This window comes from Oncorhynchus nerka, linkage group LG11 (genome assembly GCF_034236695.1).
Source record: "Oncorhynchus nerka isolate Pitt River linkage group LG11, Oner_Uvic_2.0, whole genome shotgun sequence".
Lineage (NCBI taxonomy): Eukaryota > Metazoa > Chordata > Actinopteri > Salmoniformes > Salmonidae > Oncorhynchus > Oncorhynchus nerka.
In genome coordinates, this window is record NC_088406.1 from 44711501 (window position 1) to 44729742 (window position 18242).

General features: G+C 45.3%; 1 protein-coding gene across 1 annotated transcript; it reads right to left on the minus strand.

The window, feature by feature from the left end:
• Positions 1-1278: 1278 nt before the first annotated feature.
• On the minus strand, positions 1279-18212 carry LOC115136967 (beta-secretase 1-like). The gene is made up of 9 exons (XM_029672909.2): positions 17238-18212; positions 12638-12726; positions 12142-12358; positions 11230-11367; positions 9339-9473; positions 8892-8993; positions 8484-8633; positions 7806-7977; positions 1279-4030 (listed from the first exon to the last, which is right to left on the minus strand). Exons 1-9 carry the CDS (start codon positions 17550-17552, stop codon positions 3786-3788), a joined length of 1563 nt encoding a protein of 520 aa, XP_029528769.1. The 5' UTR covers positions 17553-18212; the 3' UTR covers positions 1279-3785.
• Positions 18213-18242: the final 30 nt, after the last annotated feature.

Here is an 18242-nt window from a genome sequence, read left to right on the forward strand (position 1 = left end):
TGGAAGACTGCGTTCAGCATGATGTCTGGTCACTACGAGTACTTGGTGTTGCCATTTGGTTTAGCAATGTTCCGTCAGTGTTCTAGGCATTCGTTAACAAGGTGTTCAGGGACCTGCTCGGACGCCAGGTGGTCATGTATATCGATTACTTTCTGGTCTACTCGGCTACCCTGGAGGATCACATCACTCACGTCCGAGCAGTCCTGGAACGCCTCCTGGCTAACCAACTGTTCGTCAAGACTGAGAAGTGCCAATTTCATCAGAAGGCAGTCTCCTTAGGCTACCAAATCAGACTGCGGGGATTGAGGATGGACGACATGAAGGCAGATGTGGTCAGATCACTGACAGTCCCAACCACCATAAAGGGGTTACAACGTTTTTTGGGGTTTGCCAACTTCTACCGCTGTTTCATCAGGAACTTCAGCTCCGTCGCCGCCCCTCTCACCTCAAGGGTGGTCCCCTTCCATCTACTCAAGATACGTTTCACATCCGCCCCATTGCGCAAACACCCAGATCCCACTATCTCCTTAGTGGTGGAGGTGGACGCTTCAGAGGTGAGCGTGGGGGCAGTTCTCTCAACGACAGGGTAATCCACATAAATTGTATCCATGTGCATATTACTCTAAGAAACTGTCCCCTGCAGAGAGGAATTAGGATGTTGGTGATCGAGAGCTTCTGGCGGTGAAGTTGGCATTAGAGAAGTGGAGACACTGGCTGGAGGGCGCCAAGGAACCATTCCTCATCCTCACCAGCCTATAATCCCATCCTCCCGAGTCGTATCCCCTGTGGTCTGGGACGTAGATATGGACATTTGCCAGGCTCTGGAGAGGGAGCCCTCACCCACTAACTGTCCTCCCGAGCTCATCTATGTTCCCACAGGGATAAGGGATTGGCTGCTGACCTGGGCACACACAGCTGTCGTTGGACATCCAGGTATTTCCCAGTGTGTGTTCTGGGTTTTCAGCTGGCCCTGGCTCCATGGACCCCAGGTCAGACCGACACTCCTACGGTTGATGAGTGGTTCAGGCTCGCAGTATGTGGAGCGACGCTCACGTGAGACTCCAGCGCGTCAAATGGATAGGCAGACCGCCACTGCAGTGAGACCGCCACTCCTGTGTACCAGACCGCCACTCCTGTGTACCACCCTGGGGATCGTGTCTGGCTTTCTACCAGGAACCTCCCACGCCGCCTGCCCTGTAAGAAGCTGATAGTGACATTATAGGTCTAGATGTCTGTATCCCACTCATTAAGGAAGGGGAATTCATGTCATGACACAGATTAAATTATATTTGTTACTTTATTTATTGGTAGTGCTGTGTCAGGTGCGTTTATTTATTTACAGCAGGTCTATGAAAGAAGAATCTGTGTGTAATTGCGAAATTGTGTTTCATTTACATAAAATCACCACACAACGATTTATATTCAAGCACACCATGGGGATAGTGCAGTAGACTGGAGCACATGAACGTGTGTTACTGTCCGGGGCTGTGCCGGTGAGTTTTTGTATGTGAGCTGTTAAAGGGCTGGCTGAGATCAAGCTGTTTGGAGGTTTTGAAGACCTCTGTTTGTGTGGGAGAATGATTGTGTGTGTCTGTGCGTCTCTTTCTGTGTGAATTAGTACATTCACAAGCAGTGAGGTACCAACTTATAAAAGTGTCATATCTGATATTAACTGTATTAAATACATAATCTAAGCTTTTTAATGTACACCAAGTAACATGGCTTCACCATAAATTTCACTGCATCTGATATTTGAGTGCTAATTTTACTCTTGAAAAGTTCACCCAATTAGCACTTATGATTAGCGTTGCTTAGCTGGTACTGTTGATGTAAAATCAAATATATTCATTCGGGTCCATCCTTAAATTCTAGATCACCTCGTGTATATGTGATCAATAAACACACAGTACCCGCCAAGTTTGGACACACCTGATTCAAGGGTTTTTCAGAATTTTTACTATTTTCTACATTGTACAATTAGTGAAGACATCAAAACTATGAAATAACACATGGAATCATGTAGTAACAAAAAAGTGTTAAATCAAAATCTATTTTATATTTGAGACTCTTAAAGTAGCCACCCATTGCCTTGACAGCTTTGCACACTCTTGGCATGCTCAGGTAGTCACCTGGAATGCATTTCAATTAACAGGTGTGCCTTGTTAAAAGTTTGTGGAATTTAATTCCTTAATGCGTTTGAGCCAATCAGTTGTGTTGTAACCATGTAGGGGTGGTATACAGAAGATAGCCCTATTTGGTAAAAGACCAAGTCCATATAATGACAAGAACAGCTCAAATAAGCAAAGAGAAATGACAGTCCATCGTTACTTTAAGACATGATGGTCAGTCAATCCGGAAAATTTCAAGAATTTTTAAAGTTTCTTCAAGTGCAGTCGCAAAAACCATCAAACGCTATGATGAAACTGGCTCTCATGAGGGCCACCACAGGAAAGGAAGACCCAGAGTTACTTCTGCTGCAAAGGATAAGTTCATTAGAGTTACTAGCCTCAGAAATTGCAGCCCAAATAAATGCTTCACAGAGTTCAAGTAACAGACACATCTCAACGTCAACTGTTCAGAAGAGACTGCGTGAATCAGGCCTTCATGATCTAATTGCTGCAAAGAAACCACTACTAAAGGACATCAATAAGAAGAAGAGACTTGCTTGGGCCAAGAAACACGAGCAATGGACAGTAGACCGGTGGAAATCTGTCCTTTGGTCTGATGAGTGCAAATTTGAGATTTTTGGTTCCAGCAGGCGTGTCTTTGTGAGACAGAGTAGGTGAACGGATGATCTCTTTATGTGTGGTTCACACCGTGAAGCATTGAGAAGGTCTGATGGTGTGGGGGTGCTTTGCTGGTGACACTGTCTGAGATTTATTTAGAATTCAAGTCACACTTAACCAGCATGGCTACCACAACATTCTGCAGCGATATGCCATCCCATCTGGTTTGCGCTTAGTGGGACTATCATTTGTTTTTCAACAGGACAATGACCCAAGACACCTCCAGGCTGTGTAAGGGCTATTTGACCAAGAAGGAGAGCGATGGAGTGCTGCATCAGATGAGTTGGCCTCCACAATCATCTGACCTCATCCCAATTGAGATGGTTTGGGAAGAGTTGGACTGCAGAGTAAAGGAAAAGCAGCCAACAAGTGCTCAGCAAATGTGGGAACTCCTTCAAGACTGTTGGAAAATCGTTCCAGATGAAACTGGTTGAGAGAATGCCAAGAGTGCAAAGCTTTCATGAAGGCAAAGGTTGGCTACTTTGAAGAATTTAAAATATATTTTGATTTGTTTAACACTTTTTTGGTTACTACATGATTCCATGTGTTATTTAATTGTTTTGATGTCTTCACTATTATTCTACAATGTAGAAAATAGTACAAATAAAGAAAAACCCTTGAATGTGTAGGTGTGTCCAAACTTTTGACTGGTGCTGTTCATACATACATACATATACAATCACGAACACTCACACACATCTATAAATACTGCATATTTATATCATGCCCTTCTATCAATAAAGTTGTCCACTGAGTCCAGGAAGCAATTTAACCCAGCTTGCTGGTATATCCACCTTTGATGAATCCAAAGTAAGTGGCCATGGGCTTGTTTGGTCATTGTGCTACCCTCCCAAGCCACAACTAACACCATCCTACATGATAATCTGTTTCTGCATTACTCAATGAGGCTGATGCGTCCTCAATAACCATTAGAAAAGCCTCCATAGCCATTCCTGGTAGGCTTGCCTCTCCTGTGTACTGTATTTCCATGCCTTTCTATCATTTGAGGAGTGAGATATTATCAGCGAAGTCCCCAGCTCCAGATGGGCGGAGACAGCGGGAGAAGCGCCACTGGCACAGCATGAGGCACAGTGGCAGCATGAAGAGGGCACAGATGCCTGCCATGATGTAGGCAATTGTCATCAGGGTGGACTCGTCCGTCTGCGGGATGTTGTAGCCGCAGTCCTCCAGATCCACGCCGTGGAAAGGCCCCTCGACGGAGGCCGTCCGGAACTCATCGTGCACTGTGGCATAGAAATACACATAGATCAGGAACATACATACAGGCACACACACACATAAATCCATCTTTAATCTGTCTCCTCCACTTCATCTACACTGATCGAAGTGGATTTAAAAAGTGACATCAATAAGGGATCATAGCTTTCATCTGGATTCACCTGGTCAGTCTATGTCATAGAAAGAGCAGGTGTTCATAATGTTTTGTACACTCAGTGTATATACACTGAACAAAAATATAAACGCAACATGTAAAGTGTTGGACCCATGTTTCATGGTCCCAGGAATTTTCCATACGCACAAAAAGTTTATTTCTCTCCAATTTTGTGCACAAATTTGTTTACACCCCTGTTAGTGAGAATTTATCCTTTTCCAAGATAGTCCATCCACCTGACAGGTGCACCTGTGCTGGGGACAATAAAAGGCCACTCTAAAATGTGCAGTTTTGTCACAAAACACAATGACATAGATGTCTCAAGTTTTGAGGGAGTATGTAATTGGCATGCTGACTGCAGGAATGTCCACCAGAGATGTTGCTAGATCATTTAATGTTCATTTCTCTACCATAAGCCGCCTCCAATGTCATTTTAGAGAATTTGGCAGTACGTTTAACTGGCCTCACAACCAGCGGTGGAAAAGTACCCAATTTTCATACTTAATAAGTAAAAGTAAATATACCTTAAAAGAAAATTACTCAAGTAAAAATGAAAGTCACCCAGTAAAATAATACTTGAGTAGCAGCCTAAAAGCATTTGGTTTTACATGTACTTAAGTCTCAAAAGTAAAAGTATAAATAATTTAAAATGTCTTATATTCAGCAAACCTGATGACACAATTTATTATTCTTTTTTTAAATTTACGGATAGCCAGGGGCACAGACGTAATTTACAAACAAAGCATTTATGTTTAGTGAGTCAGATCAGAGGCAGAAGGGATGACCAGGGATGTTCTCTTGATAAGTGCGTGAATTAGACCATATTCCTGTCCTGCTAAACATTCTAAATGTAACGAGTACTTTTTGGTGTCTTTAGGAATATAGTAGAGTAAAGGTAAAAGTTGTAAAAAATATAAATAGTAAAGTAAAGTACAGATACCCCAAAAAAACAACTTAAGTAGTACTTAAAAGTATATTTATTTAAGTACTTTACACCACTGCTCACAACCGCAGACCATGTGTAACTAGGACCGCCCAGGACCTCCACCTCCGGCTTCTTCAGCTGCGGGATCGTCAAAGACCAGCCACCTGGACAGCTGATGAAACTGAATAGTATTTCTGTCTGTAATAAAGCCCTTTTGTGGAGAAAAACTCATTCTGATTGCACTCTCTATTGCACTCCACACTGCCCTTTCCCATATGGAACACCTATGTGAGAATGCTATTCGTTGACTACAGCTCAGATTTAAACACCATACTACCCTTAAGCTCATCACTAAGCTTAGGATCCTGGGACTAAACACCTTCCTCTGCAACTGGATCCTGCACTTGACAAGCCACCCCCATGTGGTAAGGGTATGTAGCAACACATCTGCCACGCTGATCCTCAACACAGGAGCTCCGCAGGGGTGCGTGCTCAGTCCCCTCCTGTACTCCCTGTTCACCCACGACTGCATGGCCAGGCACAACTCCAACACCATCATTAAGTTTGCAGACGACACAACAGTGGTAGGTAGGCCTGATCACCGACAACAACGAGACAGCCTATAGGGAGGAGGTCAGCTACCTAGCCGGGTGGTGCCAGAATAACAACCTATCCCTCAACGTAACCAAGACTAAGGAGATGATTGTGGACTACAGGAAAAGAAGGACCGAGCACGCCCCCATTCTCATTGACGGGGCTGTCGTGAAGCAGGTTGAGAGCTTCAAGTTCCTTGGTGTCCACATCAACAACAAACTAGAATGGTCCAAACACACCAAGACAGTCGTGAAGAGGGCACGACAAAGCCTATTCCCCCCCGGGAAACTAAAAAGATGTGGCATGGGTCCTGAGATCCTCAAAAGGTTCTACAGCTGCAACATCAAGAGCATCCTGACCGGTTGCATCACTGCCTGGTACGGCAATTTCTCGGCCTCTGACCGCAAGGCACTACAGAGGGAAGTGCGTACGGCCCAGTACATCACTGGGGCTAAGCTGCCTGCAATCCAGGACCTCTACACCAGGCGATGTCAGAGGAAGGCCCTAAAAATTGTCAAAGACCCCAGCCACCCCAGTCATAGACTGTTCTCTCTACTACCGCATGGCAAGCGGTACCGGAGTGCCAAGTCTAGGACAAAAAGGCTTCTCAACAGTTTTTACCCCCAAGCCATAAGACTCCTTAACAGGTAATCAAATGGCTACCCAGACTATTTGCATTGTGTGCCACCCCCCAACCCCTCTTTTCACGCTGCTGCTACTCTCTGTTCATCATATATGCATAGTCACTTTAACCATATCTACATGTACAAACTACCTCAATCAGCCTGACTAACCGGTGTCTGTATGTAGCCTCGCTACTGTATATAGCCTGTCTTTTTACTGTTCGTTTTATTTCTTTACTCACCTATTGTTCACCTAATACCTTTTTTGCACTATTGGTTAAAGCCTGTAAGTAAGCATTTCACTGTAAGGTCTACACCTGTTGTATTCGGCGCAAGTGACAAATAAACTTTGATTTGATTTGATGGTTTGTCATAGGGCATAGCGTTATGTCTTATAAGCATCCGGGTTAGAGTCGCACTCCTTGAAAGCGGCAGCTCTACCCTTAAGCTCAGTGCGGATGTTGCCATAAATCCATGACTTCTGATTGGGGTATATGTACGTATGGTCACTGTGTTGCGATGTCATCGATGCACTTATTGATGAAGCCGTTGACTGATGTGGTGTACTCCTCAATGCCATCGGATATTTCCCGTAACATATTCCAGTCTGCTAGCAAAACAGTCCAGTAGCTTAGCATCTGCGTCATCTGACCACTTCCATATTAAGCGAGTCAGTGCTACTTCCTGCTTTAGTTTTTGCCTGTAAGCAGGAATCAGGAGGATAGAATTATGGTCAGATTTGCCAAATGGAGAGCGAGGGAGAGATTTGTATGCGTCTCTGTGTGTGGAGTAAAGGTGGTCTAGAGTTTATTTCCTCTGGTTGCACAAGTAACATGCTGGTAGAAATTAGGTAAAATGGATTTAAGTTTCCCTACATTAAAATCCCTGGCAACTAGGAGCTATAATCATTGAAATTGTTGCATGTTGCATTTATATTTATTTATTATAAATTGTTGCATGCCAACATCTCGGAGTCATCTCTTCACTGTTGATGTTGAGACTGGTGTTTTGTGGGTACTATTTAATCAAGCTGCCGGTTGTGGACTTGTGAGGCGTCTGTTTCTCAAACTAGACACTCTAATGTACTTGTCCTCTTCCTCAGTTGTGAACCGGGGTCTCACACTCCTCTTTCTATTTGGTTAGAGCCAGTTTGTGCTGTTATGTGAAGGGAGTAGCACACAGCGTTGTACAAGAGCTTCCGTTTCTTGATTGTTGCTGATAATGGGCCTCTGTACGCCTATGTGGATATTCCATAAAGAATCTGTCAGTTCCAGCTACAATAGTCATTTACAACATTAACAATGTCTAGACTGTATTTCAGTTTAATTTGATGTTATTTTAATGGACAAAAACAAGGACATTTTTAAGTGACCCCAAACATTTGAATGGTAGTGTGTGTGTGAATATATATATATATATATATATATATATATATACCATCTCCCTCTCTCCCTCCTTCTCATACTTCCTCCATCCCCCCTCACCATGGCAGGTACTGACGGCAAATCCGATGCGTTTCCTCTGGCGGTCGAACACCACATAGAAGCCCTCCATGATGACGGCGCCCATGACGGTGCCCGTGCTGGACTGGGACACGGCAAACTTATAGCAGTCCTCCTGGGCCGAGGCTACGTCCTCCACGGGCCGCAGGTACTGCTGCAGGGGGCACAAAGAAACAGTGGACAGTCAGTAGAGAACAACAACAATGTACGTTAAGTATAAACCAGGAGAAATACAGCAATAGGCTAATAAGCTCACTGCACTGTTTTGTGCTTGTCTATGCAGTCTGGGTTTGGTGTAAGCATGAATTAACCAGTCCACGCATGAGTGAGGAATTTACTCACTTCTTTCACATTTTTATACAAGCATATTATCAATGTCAACTGTTGCTAGTCGAAGGTTCAAAGCCAGAGCTGGCTGCCTCTACTGTCCCAATATACAAGCTGCTCTCCACTTCTATCTCATTTCCATTGAAACAGGGATTCCACTAATCACCACTATCTCCAAGGTCCAGTCTCTCATAGGAATAACATACATCAAATACTCTCTGACGTTCTCAACACATCTAAATTGAATGAACAGTGAAAGGAGTTTAAGAGAGGATCATCACTAGCTCATTGAATTGATGAATTGAAGGTAAGTACACAGACAGACACTGTTACCTGTGGGAGAATGGAGATGCGGAAGGACTGGTTGCGGTTCTCACTCATTAGGTAGAGCGAGATGACAGGGAAGATGTGCCATGGGGTGGTGCCAGCCTGCCAGCACACCAGCTGCTCCCCCAACCAGAACCCAGAGGGAAACTGCTCTGTCTGATAGGGAGACATGGGGTTTGTGTATGTTTGTGTGTGTGTGTGTGTGGGAGAGAGGGATAGAAAGAATATTTAGCAACTGCAGAAACTAGAAACTAGAGAAAGTTGATAGCCATGAAAGTATTACAGACATTAGACCTGAGAAAGGGGATATCACATGACACTAGCTGAAACTGGCAGCTAGAAAGATGAGAAAGAACAAAACAACAGAGAGGGGGAGTGTGTGAGAGAGAAGAAAAGGTATGAGGAGGAACTCACAGACGAGGCTGCCTCGATGGCCTTCACGGCTGCCTGGAACACTTTACGAGGGAGCCGGAGGTTAGTGGTGCCACTGTCCACAATGCTCTTATCATAGTTGTACTGATAGAACCACAAGCCAAGAGAGGAAACAAATTGTCATTCTTTATTCACTGTCACTTACCGCACCAGTATTAGTGATAAAAGGTAAACAGACAGATATTCAGGGTTAACTAAAGAGAATACAGGAGCAAACTAAAGAGAAAAAGAGAAGGAACCACTCATACTTCAAATGTACGCACACATGACTATACGTCGTTTTGGATAAAAGCATCTGCCTAATGGCATATATTATATTATTATATTAAAGAGAACAATTTTATGGAATAGAGAGGAAAATGTTGATTGAAGGATCATCAGAAAAACTAAATGTTATCAGCAAAAAATGTTATCAGTTAGCTCCAGTACCTCCTTGCAGTCCATATTGAGATCCTGACCATTGACCTCAATGCGCACAATGATGACCTCATAATACCACTCCCGGCGGATCGGGGTGTACCACAGGTCCCCAACATAGAGAGAAGAATCCACTCCACCGATGATCTGAGGAAACGGAAATCAGACAGTATCATAGGATGGGTCCAAACTCTCAACACACTTCCTATCTCATATTGCCTTTGCAATACAGATTATAACTAAACAATACCGACATACAGTACCTACCTGGCACATACCATCTCTATATAAACTCAGCAAAAAAAAGAAACGTCCTCTCACTGTCAACTGCGTTTATTTTCAGAAAACTTAACATGTGTAAATATTTGTATGAACATAAGATTCAACAACTGAGGCATAAACTGAACAAGTTCCACAGACATGTGACTAACAGAAATGGAATAATGTGTCCCTGAACAAAGGGGGGTCAAAATCAAAAGTTACAGTCAGTATCTAGTGTGGCCACCAGCTGCATTAAGCACTGCAGTGCATCTCCTCCTCATGGACTGCACCAGATTTGCCCGTTCTTACTGTGAGATGTTACTCCGCTCTTCCCCCAAGGCACCTGCAAGTTCCCGGGCATTTCTGGGGGGAATGCCTATCCCTCACCCTCCGATCCAACAGGTCCCAGGTGTGCTCAATGGGATTGAGATCCAGGCTCTTCACTGGCCATGGCAGAACACTGACATTCATGTCTTGCAGGAAATCACACACAGAACAAGCAGTATGGCTGGTGGCATTGTTATGTTGGAGGGTCAGGTCAGGATGAGCCTGCAGGAAGGGTACCACATGAGGAAGGAGGATGTCTTCCTTGTAACGCACAGCTTTGAGATTGCCTGCAATGACAACAAGCTCAGTCCGATGATGCTGTGACACACCGCCCCAGACCATGACGGACCCTCCATCTCCAAATCGATCCCGCTCCAGAGTACAAGCCTCGGTGTAACGCTCATTCCTTCAATGACAAACATGAATCCGACCATCACCCCTGGTGAGACAAAACTGCGACTCGTCAGTGAAGAGCACTTTTTACAGTCCTGGTCCAGCAACAGTGGGTTTGTGTCCATAGGTGACGTTGTTGCCGGTGATGTCTGGTGAGGACCTGCCTTACAACAGGCCTGCAAGCCCTCAGTCCAGCCTCTCTCAGCCTATTGCAGACAGTCTGAGAACTGATGGAGGGATTGTGCGTTCCTGGTGTAACTCGGGCAGTTGTTGTTGCCATCCTGTACCTGTCCCACAGGTGTAATGTTCGGATGTACCAATCCTGTGCAGGTGATGTTACACGTGGTCTGCCACTGCGAGGACGATCAGCTGTCCATCCTGTCTCCCTGTAGCGCTGTCTTAGGCGTCTCACAGTATGGACATTGCTATTTATTGCCCTGGCCACATCTGCAGTCCTCATGCCTCCTTGCAGCATGCCTAAGGCACGTTCATACAGATGAGCAGGGACCCTGGGCATCTTTATTTTGGTGTTTTTCAGAGTCAGTAGAAAGGCCTCTTTAGTGTTCTAAGTTTTCATTACTGTGACCATAGTTGCCTACCGTCTGTAAGCTGTTAGTGTCTTAACGACCGTTCTAAAGGTGTATGTTCATTAATTGTTTATGGTTCATTGAACAAGCATGGGAAACAGTGTTTAAACCCTTTACAATGAAGATCTGTGAAGTTATTTGGATTTTTATGAATTATCTTTGAAAGACAGGGTCCTGAAAAAGGGACGTTTCTTTTTTTTGCTGAGTTTATAACTCTCTTGGTTACACTAACACAATACACCGCTTCTGTGTATTTCCCTAAAACAGAAAATGTGTCTGTGTCTTTTCCTATCTACTGTATGTCTATTTCTCTTTCTCTATCTCTCTCATCTCACCATGCTGCCACCCACGGTAGCACTGCCCAGGCTGTAGTTCTGGGTGAACCCTGCACCACACATCTGCAGGGAGAACAGGTTAGGCACGGGGGTCTGCCGCACCAGCGAGTCAAAGAAAGGCTCCAGCATCTCATCAGGCTAAACAGAAAGGGGGGGGTTAAAGGATTTAAAGATGGGAAAATGATAACTACATTAAAGTGAGGGGGAAAACATCTAAAACAATCCTGTGGTCATTTTAGCCATCTTGTTGACAACAAGCCTAAACTGATATTGTATCTCCACAAATCCATCACTGTGCATTTTTCACATTACTGAACAGTGCTGTCTCTCTACCCTCACCAGTGACCCTCTAGCTGATCATTCTCACTCTCCCTCTTCCCCCCTCTCACCCATGTGTTTTCTACCCAGACCATTTCCCATTCCCTCCTTCTCTCTCCCCCTCTCACCCATGTGTTTTCTACCCAGACCATTTCCCATTCCCTCCTTCTCTCTCCCCCTCTCACCCATGTGTTTTCTACCCAGACCATTTCCCATTCCCTCCTTCTCTCCCCCCCTCTCACCCATGTGTTTTCTACCCAGACCATTTCCCATTCCCTCCTTCTCTCTCCCCCTCTCACCCATGTGTTTTCTACCCAGACCATTCCCCATTCCCTCCTTCTCTCTCCCCTCCTCTCACCCATGTGTTTTCTACCCAGACCATTTCCCATTCCCTCCTTCTCTCTCCCCTCCTCTCACCCATGTGTTTTCTACCCAGACCATTTCCCATTCCCTCCTTCTCTCTCCCCTCCTCTCACCCATGTGTTTTCTACCCAGACCATTTCCCATTCCCTCCTTCTCTCTCCCCTCCTCTCACCCATGTGTTTTCTACCCAGACCATTTCCCATTCCCTCCTTCTCTCTCCCCTCCTCTCACCCGGGCGATCTCGGCGTAGGCCAGGCCCAGAATGCCCTCCCAGTTGGATCCGTTGATGAAGAAGCGGTCCGACTGGGTAATGGCAGCGATGTTGGCACGGAGCGAGGCGTTGGGGCCGTGTGGCACAGACACCAGGTCAGTGCCCAGCTCACCCTCCCAGCGGCCCTGGGTGTAGGGTACGTAGACACTGCGCCCAAGGTCGCGGTAGGAGTTGGACCTATGAACAGCAGCGGAGAAAAGGGGCTTACTGTATAAGCCCACCAAGGGAAGTATGTGCAGAGTCATCTAAAAGGGAGAGATCCCACTGAGATTCACTCGTCAATGGGATTCATATTTAATATTATATTTAAAGGGATAGTTTACTCAAAAAACATGTTTTAGTATTTTGCCCATCCGGCCACTGTTGATAGGGTCCCAAAGCATTGCGCATGTCAGCAGTAAAGTTTTCAAGAAAGAGCACTTTCAGTGTATTGTAATAAGATCCCATGGTACTCACAGTGAGCGATGGTAGTATCTGCAGAGGAAAGGGTGAGCAGCTGCCCCGACTGCAAAGTTACTGCTGCCTGTGTCCACCAGAATATTCAACTGATTCCCAAACACACAAACACAACATAGTTGTCATTACATATTCACTGGGCATTTTTCCAATGCTAGGCCTATATTATGTGGTAGCTATATGTGGTGTAGGTAGGTGTGTGTGTGTGTGCGTTATCGAGTCTTCCAGTGTTAAAGGACAGAATACATTGAAATACACTGATGATAAGGACATTATCCCGGTTACCTTGGAGACAACCATGCCTATTCATAAAATGATTCCCTGCAGCTGCTGCTAAAAGCACTTCATTTCAGCCATTTGGAGTCACTTTCTCTCTCCCTCACCTCCTGGCATTGTGGTACTGGCAGTTGAAGCTCATTTGCAACTGGCAGTTGCTATGTATTGGTTTCTTTTGCTCCAAATGTCCTTCTCTTTTCCTTTCCCTCTGCATCCAACCCCTAGGCTGTTCTCAGATTGCCCTTTCTCTCTCTCTCTCTGTCTCCCACCTTCCCTCTCCTTTCAGTGTGAGTATCACATTTTGCGCAGTCAGTCAATCAGACTGGCAGCCATGTTGTCTCTCTGGTGACCAGCAGGACCCTGATCAATAATAGATCTGCTCCAGAAATATCCAGGGATGCATCCTCAACTGGCACCCTATTCCCTATATAGTGCACTACTTTTGACCAGAGTCCAAGTAATGCACTATGTAGGGAATAGGGTGCCAATTGGGACATAGCCCAGGAAAGTTCTTCTTCTCAGTGGCAGAGCCAAGAGCCTGGAGGACTGTGTGCATGGAAGAACCCCCAGCCTGCCTTAGTCTCTCACCCGGTCCCACACACACTCTCCACACAAATGCCACATGCACACACACACTCCAACTAACAGAAACATGTCACTTGAGATACACTCATCACATGCACCCTGGTGTTCCATAACATATCCATGTCGTCTTCTAACCCTCTATCACAGAAGTGTTAATTGGGTATGGCAGTCGCCCTACCCTACAACACAAACAATTTAAAATAGGCTACTAAAATCATTTAAATCCCGATTAGAAGGCAAATGCATTTTTCCGGAACTGGCTGGCTGACTTTAGGACCATGCAGACACCTGGGAGCAGGAGGGAAGGCTGTTTGTATGGATGGCTGGCTGGCTTTATGGAGAGAGCATCACGCAGCTGCAGGGAACAGCGCCACTTTTTCTCAAAACAGTGCAGAGGTACAGATGGATGTAGTAGATTGCTTTGGCTAGGTAACTGCTGTTTGACTTGATATGAAACTAAACTAGAGTTTTAATCCCGGTGCTGAGCTAGTGAGTAGCAGCTAATTCTTGTATGACGTGTTTGTAGCACAGGAGGCTGGTGGCTCGTGGTAATGGCTTCAGCGGAATTGGTGGAATGGCATCGAATACATCCAACACGTTTCCATGTGTTTGATGCCATTCCATTTGCTCCATTCCAGCCATTAAAATGAGCCGTACTCCCCTCAGCAGCCTCCACTGGTTTCTAGAATGTTCAGTCCCCTATTGACCGAGGTGAATGAAGCTACAGCAACAAACTGATCATGTCTGGAGTCATGTAAGCTTGTTTTTGCTGTGCTCCAAATGCATTTTAGAATTTTTACATTTTGTAGAAATACAGCAAATGAGCTTCAGTTTTCTAAACATTGCTTAGAGGAGTATGTCCCTTTACCATCCATTCCCTGGGTTTACAGCAGCTGAAATTATGTTCTACTATGTACACATATCACATAAAAACACTAAGCCATGCAAACACACATACATTGCAATGAATTGTGGGGGAAACCCCAATCAAATGTAAATTAAAGAGGGTTACTAGGGAGATTGTGCATAACAGTCTGTGTGGACCCATTTGCATGTTATATGATATTGAAATAAATAAATAATCACCTTAGCATTATGAGGTAGTACTGTAAAGAGTGATTTAACTTTAACCTGCATAAACTCTCCCTGTCAGCCTCTTGGCCCGCTCTCTGGCCCTTTCTCTCTCTGATTGTAGTGTAGCGGGTGTATTTTGGTGAGGAATACGCTGACGGCTCACAATTGATTTGTCCTGCCCGCATCCTGCTTCCCTTCAGACACACCACCCGAGACGCCTGGCCCGCGGCTGCATCCTGACACACACACACACACACACTTCACTCTTGCTACGACCCTTCTAAACTTCCTCTAGCTGGCAGAAGCCTAGAATCCCTGTTGCAAACCTCATCTATTATTTTAGGGACTGTATGCATGAAGCATCTCAGAGGAGTGCTGATTTAGGATCAGTTGAGCCTTTTAGATCATGAATAAGATTACAGGGGGGACCTGATCCTAGATCAGCACTTCTACTCTGTGATGATTGATACAAACAGCCCCTGGTTTACATCTTGAAGTTGATTTAACAGTCACACATTTAAGTCTTATAAACTCAGCAAAAAAAGAAACGTCCTCTCACCGTCAACTGTATTTCTTTTCAGCAAACTTAACATGTGTAAATATTTGTATGAACATAACTAGATTGAACAACTGAGACATAAACTGAACAAGTTCCACAGACATGTGACTAACAGAAATTGAATAATGTGTCCCTGAACAAAGGGGGGGTCAAAATCAAAAGTAACAGTCCGTATCTGGTGTGGTCACCAGCTGCATTAAATACTGCAGTGCATCTTCTCCTCATGGACTTCACCAGATTTGCCCGTTCTTATTGTGATATGTTACTCCGCTCTTCCACCAAGGCACCTGCAAGTTCCCAGACATTTCTGGGGGGAATGGCACTATCCCTCACCCTCCGATCCAACAGGTCCCAGACGTGCTCAATGGGATTGAGATCTGGGCTCTTCGCTGGCCATGGCAGAACACTGACATTCCTGTCTTGCAGGAAATCATGCGCAGAACGAGCAGTATGACTGGTGGCATTGTCATGCTGGAGGGTCATGTCAGGATGAGCCTGCAGGAAGGGTACCACATGAGGGAGGAGGATGTCTTCCCTGTAATGCACAGCGTTGAGATTGCCTGCAATGACAATAAGCTCAGTCCGATGATGCTGTAACACACCGCCCCAGACCATGACGGACCCTCCACCTCCAAATCGATCCCGCTCCAGAGTACAGGCCTCGGTGTAACGCTCATTCCTTCAACGATAAATGCGAATACAACCATCACCCCTGGTGAGACAAAACCGCGACTCACGTTAGTGAAGAGCACTTTTTACAGTCATGTCTGGTCCAGCGACGGTGGGTTTGTGAGGACCTGCCTTACAACAGGCCTAAAAGCCCTGAGTCCAGGCTCTCTCAGCCTATTGCGGACAGTCTGAGCACTGATGGAGGGATTGTGCGTTCCTGGTGTAACTAGTTTTTGCAGTTGTTGTTGCCATCCTGTACCTGCCCTGCAGGTGTGATGTTCGGATGTACCGATCCCTGTGCAGGTGTTGTTACACGTGGTCTGCCACTTCGAGGACGATCAGCTGTCCGCCCTGTAGCTCTGTCTTAGGTATCTCACAGTTCGGACATTGCAATTTATTGCCCTGGCCACAATTGCAGTCCTCATGCAGATGAGCAGGGACCCTGGGCATCTTTCTTTTGGTGTTTTTCAGAGTCAGTAGAAAGGCCTCTTTAGTGTCCCAAGTTTTCATAACTGTGACCTTAATTGCCTACCGTCTATAAGCTGTTAGTGTCTTGACAACCGTTCCACAGGGGCATGTTCATGAATTGTTCATGGTTCATTGAACAAGCATGGGAAACAGTGTTTAAACCCTTTATAAAGAAGTTATTTGGATTTTTACTAATTATCTTTGAAAGACATGGTCCTGAAAAGGGGATGTTTCTTTTTTTGCTGAGTTTAGTAGTCTATACAGTAGGCCTTTGTGGCACTTTGTTTGGTTTGTATTACTGTAACAAAGCAGTATGGTAATGGTATCCCCTTTGAGTGTATTTTAGTGTGTTGCATAAATAGGTATTAACACTGGATTCATCTCTATGGTTGTATTTGTATCAATGTCTCTAAATGTTAGTGAGTGGATGGAAGCCAGTGATGGTTTATCCTCCTAGTGGCATAATGAGAGTGTCCTAGGCAGGGCATAACATTGGCTCTGTCACACAGTAATCCCTGTGGTGTGCCAGTCTGTACCCTGCAGCTGCTTAACTGCATCACACTGGGAATTATCCCCCCCTCCCTCTCTCACTCTCTGCAGAATTAAAGGCTTCATTCTCTCCTTCTTTCTCTCTCCTTCTCTCACATGCAAACACAGGCACAGACACACACATTTATTATTGTCCTTCTCCTTCTTCACCCTCTGTCATTTTAAAGGCCAGGTTACCAAGGTTTACGAAGGCCAGTGTTTCTTAATTCTGGTCCTGGGGACCCAAACAGGTGTACATGTTTTTTCCCTACTACTCATCACCTGATTGCACTAATCAGAAGTTTGATAGGGTAGGTTTGACGTGCCACAATGCAGAGGATATAGGGCACAGGTGCGCAAAACGTCATACAGGGTCAATGGAATGGGCGTCTCAATAAGAGAGAGAGAGACAGAGAGAGAGTGAGAGAGTCAGTCAGTCACCTTCTGTGGCGGTGAACCCACTGCCATCTCCACGTAGTAGCCCTGTCCAGATTTCCCACGGAGGTTGTCGATCATGTCCACGAAATTGATGTCCCTGACCCCTCTGCGCCTCCGCGCAGCCCTCGAGGAGCGTTGCGGGGCCACGTGCGGGGGTTGGGTTTCGGAGAGAGGGCCCTGCCGCAGTGGGAAGTGGAGAGTCAGTGGACCAGAGGTGTTTGGTTCAACTTCAGCCTCGTTGGTGCCGAAGCTGACACCCACAAACAGGGCGACAATCGTCCATAAAAATACCATCCAGCGAGGACAAAGTGCATCCATTTTGAAATGTTATTTTAGGCTTTATATTTTAGGACACTTAATTTGCGCGCTCGACCGTCTCCTTTCGGTTTGGCATCATTAGAAATGCTGCAGAATTGTTGTTTATAGCACCAAGATCAAACGCTGATGCTGCAAAACAATTGATAGTTGCAGCCATAATGCAATAATATTGACATCTTTATTAAAATACAGCGGAGTTCCCTTGATTTGAAGATCTGTCCGTGTACAGATGCTGTCGTATCGAGCGCGTTGCTACCGCGACCATATACCTTGTCCACACCTTATAAGAAAAATAACAATAATTTACAAAATCTTTGATAATATCCATGTGCCAATAGTCTATAGTTGTCGACAAAACAATCCAATTCAGTATAATAAAACCAACAACTGCGCAAATAGGCCGATAATAAAAGAAACAGAGAAAACAGAGAACGCCTGAATTAGAGATTGTCCAAAAAGGGCTGTAGTCCCAACATCAACAATCTAGAGGCCCGTCCCGTCACCCGTCCGATCATCCTTCTGTCACACGACCAAAAATCCCAGTCAAATAGACCAACATAATCCGCATCACTCCTCTGTGCATTCTCTCCGCTACCTTCCCGCATTCACCCGCTTCCTCCATCAATCCTGCATCATCTTGTAATTGAGCGGAGCATCTCCTTGCAAGCGCAACCTCAGTTGGGAAATAGG